The 12,244-nt window shown below is 37.7% G+C and overlaps 1 protein-coding gene across 1 annotated transcript in view; it reads left to right on the top strand.

Moving 5' to 3' along the window:
• Positions 1 to 5,038, top strand: part of RIT2 (Ras like without CAAX 2) — a 207,765-nt gene extending 202,727 nt beyond the window's left edge. The window contains exon 5 of the mRNA XM_031507344.3: positions 4,266 to 5,038. Within this exon, the coding sequence (XP_031363204.2) occupies positions 4,266 to 4,394 (129 nt within the window). The 3' untranslated portion in view covers positions 4,395 to 5,038. The remainder of the gene's footprint in view (positions 1 to 4,265) is intronic.
• Positions 5,039 to 12,244: the final 7,206 nt, after the last annotated feature.

A 12,244-nucleotide genomic window follows, 5' to 3' on the forward strand; every position in this document is an offset into this window, starting at 1 on the left:
CTATTTCTCACTTGTCTTTATTCCACTGGCAATTTTACTTAATAAATAAAAAAATGCATGGACAAATCAGCTACATATATATTTATATTCTGAAACTAGTCTGGATTGCCAACCATCTGGCTAAATTTACAGAGAAAAATTATTTCTTTTTCCTTTTTTTTTTTTTTTTAATTCAGCTCATATGCCTGATGGAGCCAGCCGCTGGTCCAATCCAATTTCATTTCTATTGCAAAGCCTTGTTTTGAAAAAGATGGAAAATATATCCTGCAAATCTTCAGTAACTGCATAGCAGGATTGAAGGATTTGAAGTATATTTCTTTCCTTTTGGAAGTGTTCAGCAGCCACCAGTTCTTGCAGGCTACACTAGTGCAGGAAATATTCTGCTGTGCTCAAGATCAGCTCTGAAATTTCTTGCGTGTGAGCTGGACTCTGATACATTGACTAAAATGTGACATAATATTTCCATATTTTTCATGTATCTTAGGCAAAGTTTGAGCAATTGGAGGAGTAAATCCATGCAAAATTACTGGATGCTGTTCCAGTCGATAATCATACAATGGAAAATCAGGCTCATTAATCATAGTCACAAAATCATAGGCAATTACTACTTGGTAATTAGTGCTGTTCTGTATTAGAGGGTCAGTAGATTCAGTAAGGAACTCCTAGTGTGGGTAGACTGAGTGAGTAAATTATGCATATTTGTTTATGCCACTTATACATAAAATTATAGAAAGTTTTGGGTTGTTTGGGCTTCAAGGTATTGCAAAGATCACCCATCTCCAGCCCATCCATGGGCAGGGATATCTTCAACTATCCCAGGCTTATCCAAACTCCCATACCACCTGGACTTGGACACTTACAGGGATGGGGCAGCCACAGCTTCTCTGGGCAACCTGTGCCAGGGCCTCACCACTCTCACAGGAAAGAATTCCTTTATGCACTAGAAGGGGCTCTAAGTTCTCCCTGGTCCTTGAATCTTTTGCTTTTTTCCAACACTAATGTTTATAAACTTTTTTTTTTCGGTTACCAAATATAAAGTTGTTTTGTACTTCTTAAGAAAGAGTTTCCACCAGGAAAAAATGAATTTTTGATATTTGTATTTTTATTTACATCTATGAAGTCAAAGTGTGTAATAACTGTTCTCTAACCTGAACAATAGTTTAAGACAAGACACAGAGGCTATGGATGATCTGCAGATAAAGAAGCTTACTGTGATTTTTTTCAGGACCTTTAAATTATTATAGATGGTTATGCCAATTAAAAAAGTCTAGGAAATCTTTTCATCCATAAAAAAATTTTACCCATGGAATCCTGAAGAATAACCAATGTATTGAAATTATTTCTTCATTTAAAAGAGACTGTATAATTTTTGTTGTTCTTTAATTTCCAAAGTCCTTTATTAGTTTTATTCTTTTAGGAAAACTATTTGGACAGTTGACACTTTACAAAACAGTTTGCACTTAGCTGTCAAAATCTCTTTAAAATAGAAGATAAAATGCTTTTCAGTGAAATTCCCATTTGCCATGTGCTATACTCTGTGTAAGCCAGGATGATTCCATCAGTCTCTTCTCCTGTGGATCCAGGGTAATATCTGTCTCCTACTGATTTAGGTACCATGAGAAAGTTTTTATACACTTTTACGTATCCTGCTTCTCAATCATGCCATTACTGCCCTGCCATTGTGATACGTTGTTTCTGATAAGCCCTTGGTTTCTGCTGTCAAAAGGAACACAGTGTACTTTGTTATCAATTCCAACCAATACACATTTCAATCTTTCCAGTTTGTTCAACACCTTTTCCTTCAGTTTTGGTTCAGCAGCATCATGACTCCCCAGCTTCCCTGCCACTTTGCATTCAGCTGTGTTTTCCAGGTAATGACTGTCACACCACATCACAAAAACCTGTTCTGAGGAGCAGCTCCCTCCTCCCCTCAATCATGCCGTGGTCCTCCATGTCCCAGGTCACTGATTTCTCATCTAAAAGGAAAACTCTCTTCAAAGGCTCTGGGTTTGGCCTTTTGTCTGTCTGAATGTTACTTCCACTCAATTACTCAGTTTTACTGGGGAAGATGAATGATCCCTACTTTTCATTAGTCTGAGGAAAACCAACAGGAACAGTAATAAACACAGCAGAATTTGAGTGTTTATGCAAAAGTATGATCAGATTTCCTGAAAATCTTTGCTAGCACAATATAAAGACAGGCCCAGTTTCTTACAATTTGCCTCCAAACCTTACAAAAGAGACACAAAGAGGAAAAAACATCAGACAGGGTAGAGCATGAAAGAACAGCGAACAAGAGATAACAAAAATATCTCTGTTGGTACCCCTACATCACCAGAGCTATTATCAGTTGTTGGGTCACTTTGTGAAGACCTGACAAAGCTCACAACCCCTCACAACCTTGTGGTGGTGTTGGATGTAGATGCTCTTTAAAGTCCCTTCCAACATAAACCATTCTACAGTTCTATAAACCCAGTAGTTAGGGCAGGGAAGAGAGGAGGTGGAATTGCTTTCCAGAAAGATGAAAATGCCTTGTATTTCAATTTGAGTGTGGTTAAACTCTGTTAAATATAAATATCTTAAAATTATATAAGTTCTTAAGGTAAGTCTCTCTGTGCAACTGCTGCATTCAGTAGATGCATCTACTTAATTATTAACTTAGCTTGAAACAGGTGCTTTGGTTTTCTCTGTAGTCAGCCATGCTGTCAATTACCTTGATTTTTAGAGAACTAAAGTTAAGTTCACCTGTTTTACACAATCAGCATGATGAATTCTTCAGGAGCCCGTAGTGAGAGAGCTGGATGCAAGTTCTTTCAATATAGAGTATATTGGATCAATTTTGACTTTTTTTTTTGTTTAACTTTTTCTTGTTTTGAAAGACCTTAATGGACTAAATAATACTTACAACTAAGACTAAAAGTAGGTCCCTGACTACCAAAACATGACCAAGAGCAACTGCTCTCTGCCTCCTTCTCCAAGTGGCACAGGAGTACTATCTACAGTTTTCATGATCTAGTCATCAACCAACAGAAATCAGCAGGACTGTGCTAAAACTAACAGAAATGCTGCTTTGTTGCCATAAATAAAGATCTGGGCCTCCAGTCATGAGCATTTATTGTCAGTTTATTGGCCTGTAAAGGGAGTCTGAGTATTTTTTTTTCTTCTTGAAGGTATGGGCCCTTTGTATTTTAAAATGTTATTGCTGCATTAGGTTTAATTGAATGAACAACTTAATTACTGTGAGCCTCTCAGACCAGAACACATGCTGTGTACTTGAAGTCTGATACATCTGCAACTACACAACTTTGCAGGGATGCTGCTTCTCAGGGATGACTGCTCCTCTCTGCCGAGACAGTCAATTCTCACACCTCCTTCCATCTTCTCCCAGTAAATCTGCTCTCAGGACCTCTGAGTTATGATTCTCTAGGTGGGATGCTCTTATTTTTTCCTCCTGATATTCACAATTCTCATGCAGAACATATGCCAACTTTATACTAGATAAATATCAACCAAGATATTTACCAAGTAGGAAGTAAGAGTCATTGCAGTTGACCTTGTTTTTGGCACAGAAAAAATGCAGTCCCTTTTAAAAATCTTTTGATGTATCATGATGATATCTGCCTACGAAAGAGAAAAGTGCTATTGCATCTTAAAATCCCTTCCTGAACTTGCTGAATTGGAATTAGGAAGAGAGAATTCTTCATCCCAGAAATACAATGACAGAGGTGCCAACATATTCTGTCTTCAAGAACAGAGGAAAAATCTGGAAAAAATAAATGGGAGGGAAATTTTGGCACACATGAAATACATCTGTAGCTTGCACAGTTACACAGAGCATCCATAAAGTTACACGATCCAGTTGCAATTGCATTTATTAAGGCATGTTTCCCACTATGCCTTCAAACCACAGCTCTTTACCTGGACTGACAGACATTAAAGGAGCAACGGAGGTTTAGTGCTAATGCAGGGAAACATTGCTCTGCTACAACTGCAGAAGATATTTAACATGTACTGCTAGAGTCCAGTTCAATATTTTCAAGTTTGTTTTTTTTTTCCTGTTTTCTGCTTTTCCCCCTCTCTCTTCCACATATCTTTCATTGCCACTGATCTTCACAATCACAAGAAAATATGACATCCAAGCCAGGGAAACATGGTGTCTGCATTAATTTATTCTCTTCTTTTCATGAGAATTAAGCTGAGCTGAATGGTTTCCAACATCCTCTCTCCCTCCCTAACTTGTCTTTTTCTCCTTGTTTTTTTTCCAGACACTGAATTTACAGAAACAGCTCAAAAAAGCAAGGGCTAGAAGGTTCCCAGAGCTGAACCCATTACTACCAACTGATCGTATTCACCTGAACAGAAGCTATAACATTGATATATGGTGTCAGCAATAAATATGTTAAGAACAAAAAAGTGCTGAAGAAAAAGGCTTAACACGTCTTGAAATTTTTTGCCATCTGTCCACTGTGATAAGGTCATGTCCCTTAGAGCTGGTTGGCTCCATAGTACAGTGGCTCTGATTAACATTAAATGAACAATTAAATACTGTGGTTCCTGCACATTTGTGATTGTGGGGATTTAAGATTTTTTAAAACAAATACTGTGTTCAACCAAAAAATGTTTATGTTGTGGTCAATGAAATTAAAAATATGCCTAAACTTCATCATAATTAAACAAATAAATTTCTAGTCCTAAGAATCATAACACACATGCACTTAAAAATACTTTCTCACTAGAATCACATTTTTTAAATTCCATCCTTGCTGAAAGGCTTCCTGTCACTGATTTTTTTTACAAGGCTTTTGCTTATCACAAGCAAAATCAAGACAAGTTCAAATATCATTCTTTGCAATTAAAATAATGAAAACATTTATGGAGTCTACAATAAGTCTTGACTTTAATTTTAAGCAAGCGAAATAACTTCTACCATAATTTTAACTAATCAGGTTTGGTTTTTTTTGGTTTTTTTAAAGAAATTTCTAGACTCCTTGGCTTAAATATTTATAAATTAAAAAACATTTAACTTTGAATTGCCAAGTCACCAAAAGAAAAATAGACTAATTTCTTCATATTTTCAAGAAGATGACACTGAGTAACATAAAGTGCAAAGAATGCTCTTATTTGCTAGTTCTTCTATGTACCATTATTCAGTAACACAAGAATTATCTGTGGGTTTGACACTTTTTATTGCACTTGATTTTGACCTGTACAGTTGTCTGTATCCTACAAGTTATGGTATATATATATATATATACACCATATATATAAATATATATACATAGATATTTATATATATATAATATATATATATATACCATATATATATATTTATACACACACATATATATATATATACATATATATATGTATACTTTAAAGCCAATGACAGGCGGGTTTATACCTCTTTGTCAAGCTATATCCATTCTTAAGAAATTATTTCATTCTTGGAAATTACTGGCTCGTCTAATAAAGGCTAGTAAAGTGTGCCTTTGTCCAAGATCGTAACAGAAATAATCTTGGGAGCTTCAAGAAAACACAACTTTATTCTTCTCTGTGCCCAAATGTACCATAAAGGGAGATTTATCTGGATGCTAATGATGTCTATTATGTGCTCTAGGAAAGCGACCAAAGAAAGCAAGCTGCTCATTCAGGGAGACATTATCACTACTGGCATTCTGACACCTTTGATAAAAAACAGCAGTAACATCACTATAAAATCTTTTTTAAAACCATCAAGTTCCTATCAGCAGTTAGCAGGAGAAAGCCATAGGCATTCATCTTGCAGGACCTTGCTGGCACTTCTGATTTCCTATGAGAGGTTTTAATTGAGGTCATCAGGTGCCATGAAATTTAGCATAAATACAGTTTAGAAGAATTCTATGTTTAAAAATTACATAGGTAGCAGAATTGACTGGGGCCCTTTCAGCCCTGAGAGACCTTTGGTTCATTCGGGTTCCTAGCAAAGTTAGACACCGTAATGTTGCTCCATAATTGGTGGCAAACTCTGCTTCGTCCTATTGCTCATCAATTAAATATGACTCTTACAATCTTGAAGAAGGCCTGCACAGCTTGAAACTGTGATTCTGATGTTTCTTTTTTCACCCACTACCTCTGCAGCTTTAGATTAGTTCCTGAACTTTTCCATCCCAATTTTCCCAGCAGTTAAACAGAAATAATCACATTTTGTCTGTCCATTTATATAATACATTTGTTCTGAGTGCACATCACTTACTGCATTAATTTTCAGGGTTTAGAGCAAGCAGGAAATGATGACACATAGAATGTGGTGGGGACAGGATACAAACGAGCACAGAGCATGAAGTGTTATACAATGTTCCCTGCTTGGAGGACTTCAAAGTGAATAAAATGTGAACAAGAGGCAACTGCACTCAGGACTGCAGGACAAAATTGCACTTGGATGATGCAAACAGCCCTGGATGATGCTAGTTACCAGGTGCTGGGTGAAGTGCTCACCAAGAAAAGCTCAAAACCTCTTATGAGTTCTTTGTGTTTCGAGTCAGTTTCTGGAGCCTGAAAGTTGGTTGAGTCATGACCCAGATCTCAGAATCACAGAATCAGAATATCCTGAGCTGGAATGGACACACAAGGATCACTCCTTGTCCCTGCACAGGACAGCCCTAAAATCAAACTATTTGCCTGAGGATGTTGTTAAAGCACTTCAAGTGGCTGCTGTGACCACTTCCCTGGGAACATGTGCCAGTGCTCAACTACCCTCTGGGAGTATAACCCTTACTCAATATCCAACCTAGATATAGATGATGGGATAGAAAGCTGATTCATTGAGGCAGTGTTATTTTTTTTTATTCTAAAAATGGAACAATCTTCACCAAAGTGGAAATGCTAATTAAATATTCCCAAAATCATAAACTACTCCAAGGCATCTTAGTAAACTATAATGTTCTAACAGTCTAGCAGCAAATCCTTTATAGACGGAGTTATAAAATTCATTATGCCTGCAAATGACCGTGGGGGGAATTCCTGTAATTCTCTGGGCTGGGAAGGGAGGGAGTGTTTTCTGCTGAAGCTAAGAAAGCCTCAACTACAACAAATTATTTTATGTATCAAAAACACCCAGCCTTTGTTGTATCAATTCCAATATGGAATATTGATAAAGACTAGACTATGACCAGGACTTTGAAGAATAAATTGAGAAACAAGTGCTCCAAGTCTGTTTTTAGTAGACTAGTTGATCATCAGCTTGACTTTCCAAAATTACTACCTGTAAGTGGAACCTTAAAATGTAACCCGGCCTTTGAAATATTGAATGCGTGATGATTAATGAACTCACAGAATGATTTAGACAGGACCTTAAATCTCTTCCAGCTTCAACCCCTTTCAGTATCCCAGGTTCCAAGCCCTGTCCTACCTAGACTTGGACACTTCCAGGGATGGGGCAGCCACATCTTCTCTGAGCAAACTGTTCCAGGGCCTCAGATTCAACTCAGTCCATAACTGATTTGACAAGACCTTTAACTTTTCTGAATTGGGAGTGTGAAAAGAGGAAAGCAAGACCGAAGCTGTATTTTCAGCATCACAGCTAAATAGAAACATCACAAAACCCATCATTGTTTTTACACCACACTGAATTACAGAAGTCACAGAGTGAAGATGTATGTTGAAGCATTATAGCCATGCACTTCATTATACTTCAAAAATGAAAAATGTAATTTTCTTAGAATCTCATTCCAGGTTAGCATCAAGTTGTATGTATTTTGCAACTTCTCCCCCTCTTTTCCTGAAACCAAAACCCCAAATCATGTGTTTCAGCGCTGCTGCTCCACTGAGCAAACATTGTTACTTCACAGCAGGGCCTGATATTATGATACACATAACCCTGTATAGTAACCTACAGCTGAGATTATTCACTGGTTTTCCAGTTCAGAATCCACTCTACTGTGTAAAAAGGTGACCCTCTTACTTAATCAGAAATTATTTTTGCAAAAATTATGAAGATTTTCTTGGCCCATGCAGGTGTGGAAATTATGAGCTGCCCTGCAAGTTACAGAGGCTCACAAGGCTTGCAGCTTTCCACAGAGCACAACTCCTGTAACTAGTCCAGCCTCATACAGTTTTTAACACCTTAATAAGGAGCATTACCACAGCATTCCTGTGCTAAGCAAAGTTGTAGAATTTCATGAGGAATACATCACTTTTTGCATGACGTTTAATTTAACTTTTCACATGCCTTTCAAATTTTCAAAGTATCAGGATTCTAATGTCAGACTGGGTCTGATCTTATTTCATGAAGTCTCACAGTCCAGTCTCACAAACTCACCATGGAATTGAATAGAAAAATCTCGCAAAAGATGAAAAACTGTGTGAAGTCCAGATAAATGATTTCTGGCCAGAGGGCACAGAAGACTTTCAGTTCCGCAAAAAGCAAAAGAGCTGCTAAACTGTGTGAATCTAAAGATGAAGCTTTGGGACATTACAGAGCCTTGATGCTTCCACTTTCACCAAGCTGGAGGGAGGCTGTCTCACTGCCAGCTCCCTGGCACAAGGATATCTTGATAAAACAAGCTCTGCTTGTGGTAACAGTGAGAAATCCCCAGGTGAGGAGCTTATCATCAGCATTAGGTGTGGTCTTAAAACAAGGTGCAAACACAAGGCTGTGCTCTTGAGGTCCCTCTCTAGGTATCACTCTCTTTTCTCTTTGTGCTGTAGTGATTTACAGCCTGGGCATCATCCTGCATGAGGCAGCAGGGAGGGGAGAACAGAGCCAAGACCTCACTTTTCCCCTTCACACCCTTCGAGGAGTGTGAGAGCAATGTGACGTATCGCCTCTCTCTTCCGGAGAAAGAAAATCTGTATAACAAGCCAGCCCTTAAAGAATGATTCACCCAGGTGAGTACTGATGCACACAAAGGCTGGTTACAGAAATTCCCTCTCCACCATTTTTCTGAGGATATTGTCCTGGCACAGTAATTCACATGCAGATCCCCCTGAGTGAACAGGCATTACTCTTTCAATCATAAGCTCACTCTGTGTTGTGGCTTTCCCCTAGTGAACATCACCAGTCCATTGTGGCAGTCATTTTTTGAGAATGGCTTTATTTCCAGCTGTATTTATACAGAAAAAAAAAAAAAAAAAAGCAAATAGTTTTGCTCAGTATCTGGATCTTAAATTTTTTACCCAAAAGTTCTCAAAAAATTATTTTGTTTTTCTCCATCTCCTTTCTGTGAAATAAGTAAATAAGTGAAAATATTGTCTAAAAAAAAGACAGACAAAAGACATCTGACTTCTACCATTAGATTATGAACACATCTGAATAAGCATTTTGTGAGTTTAGATCACTATTTTAAAGGTCCAACCTCAAATTAATAGTCAGAAAATTATGAATTACTTTATTCTTGGATTTTTTTTCATTTCAAAATTCCCTTCATATTACATGGAAGTGAAATTTATGTCATAATGGTTTATCTTTTATATTACCAAGCTGAATTCTCTGCCCACTCTTCTTAATGATAGAGGAGAATTTACTCACAGAAAAGCTGGTTGGAAATAGCTTCAAAATCTCTTATCTGCAAAGTTATCAAAGCTTTAAAAGTAGGATAAAAACATACATGTATTCAGAAACATTATATATATACATATAAAATATACATATGTATGTATGTATGTAGGTATATACAAATTCCCTTTAAAAATGATATCTCTGCCAGGTTTTTTTTCCTTTCTTTACATCAGATGTACTTAACTGATTATCACCTCCCTTCCATGCAGCTCTAAAAAATTATCTTATTTCATATAAACTGCATCCCTCCCTGCCATGGAATTCAGCAGATTCTGAATTTGGGGCTTGGGAATTTATAGGAGTAGGCATAGACATGGTGTAGGTGTTCCTGCTGCACGCCAGGTCTGAAAGGAGGAAAGAGCCCATCAGTATGGAAGCTGTAAATGGAGTTTATTTACCCACATCCAAGCACTCAGCAAAACCTTCCTCTGGAATAAATAACAAATTTATATTAAATTGCCATCTATCTGCAAGATACCAATAAATGGAACAGGAACATACTATTGCACAGCACAATAAAAATAAATACTATTCAATATGCAATATATCAGAAGAGATAATTACATATACCCCCAAGGCAAGCAGGATTTAGCAAAAAGACTGATACTATTCATAGCATTGCTTGATGGGCTCTTTGGAAGAGCCATAAATCCTTTGTTTTCCTGGCAGATGGAAATAAAGCCAATGTGATGCACCAGTTAGCCTCAAAATAAGTCCACTGATATTCAGCAAAAATGTAAGATAACGACCCCAAATTCTATATTCACCAGGGAAATTCAGTGCACTCTGTGCTTAATTTTCAATGCTTAGTTATGTAGTCTTCTTGTGCTATCTGCATCCATTGTTAGTCTGACATGATGAATTGCCTCCTCGGGTCTCAGCAAGGATAATTATTCTCTGAGCAGCTCACACAGCCGCCCTCGTCTCACACATAGAGAATGCAAAAGTCAGGAGAGTTTGGCAAACTAAGAAAAAAAAAAAAAAGAAGAAAAAACAAAAGGTACAGCTACAGAGGAAAACAACAAAAAATTTCAGACTGCTTCAGTTCAGCAGGTGATTGAAGTCCAGTGGAGCAGATAAACCCAGCAGGGCTGGAACTAGATGATCTTTAAGATCCTTTCCAATCCAATGCAAACCATTTACACATAAAGTGTCTGCCTGCCCCCCCTTCTCCTCTGCCCCTGTTTTATGACATCAGTAAGAGGATATTTGACTACAGTCTCACCTCCACTTCTCCCCTAAGCATGAATTTGACATTTTAAACTCTTCATGGCAGAGGCTGAAAGCATGATCACCTTTCAGACTAGTTAGAGGGCTTGCTCGTCTCTGCTCCCCAGAGCAGGCATGGCATTTTGGTATAAGATTTGTGTGCATCATAACATACCCAGGAGCACTTGCACATAACACTATACACTTAACATTTTGCAAGTCTAGTAAATTTTTCCTCAACATTCTAACAGGAATATAGAACTTGTTGGTTCAATAAGCTGCATTATTTGTGAATCTGTGTTCATAACAGTTCCTATTGAACTTGGCCAGACTTAGACTGTGAAATTGGTAAACTGTATTAATTGGGAATTTGTGATCATGATTGTGACCAGAATAAGAGTGTAAGCCACACTGTTGCTGCATCTAAGATTTATTGCACATAACCAGACTTAAAGTACAGAATTGGGTCTAATCAAAAATAAAACCCAGCTGCACCCAACCCTTCTAATTTTTCTAATCTCTGAGAATTATCTAGAAAGCAAAAGGATTTTTTCCCCCAAAATTTCTATGCTCTTAACTCAACATCTCATCAGAGTACATGATAGCTGCAGTAAAATGGGGAAATCTCACTCTCCAGGCACCTTTTTGTCAGGTGGAATGGGTTCCCATCCTAAGCCAAGCCATCTGAGGGGCAGTGCTAATGCTCACAGCATGGAGGAGATGAACTTGAAGCCTGCATCAGAGAAGGACTGAAAAGGAGAAAAGCCAGCAAGGGTAGGGAGAGATAACACCACTGTTACTGATTTTTTTTGTGTGAAAACTGTTCAGATATTGTGATAGGATGGTAATGTAAAAAAACCTACACAGATGAACAGGCAGATACATTAGAGCAGATTGATTTTTTCACTTTTATTTTCCTTAAACATATTAGTGGGCTTTAAGCAGTCAAAAATTACTAAGAAACTCTTCAGTTAAGCAATTTCTGAATTTCTGAGTGCTAGTATGTGCCAAATGTCCCTCCTCAGATCACCCTTCATTTTTAACTGCACTACAGTTCACCAACGACTTCTGACACTAGAATTGGCCCAATTTACAAAATACCATTTTACCCTTGATAAGAAACTCAGCCTAAGAGCTTATATATATACATTATATGAGCAACAAAAAGTGTGGAAATAATGACAGCTCTTATCTCTATCATCAGAGGTAAGGAGGCATAGGAAGGCTAAGTGGGTTTCTCAGCCTGTGGAAGTATTGAGACCAAAACACTTTAACATCTTCCCTCCATTCTATGTCCTGGCTGGAAGGGATGGAGATATGCACTGACAGGGATGGGCACACTAGAGACCTGGAAGGTTTTGGCTTGTGAAATAATTACATTGATTACTTTTCTTATTTTGCCATGCTGAGAGGGATTTGGATCTCTGGAACCTGTGAGAGTTTGAAGCCAAGGTTACAAACACACTCCTTCCTGGAGGGCAAGCAGAAAGATGGAATTCA

This window comes from Lonchura striata, chromosome Z (assembly GCF_050655825.1).
Source record: "Lonchura striata isolate lonStrDom1 chromosome Z, ASM5065582v1, whole genome shotgun sequence".
Taxonomy (NCBI): Eukaryota; Metazoa; Chordata; class Aves; order Passeriformes; family Estrildidae; genus Lonchura; species Lonchura striata.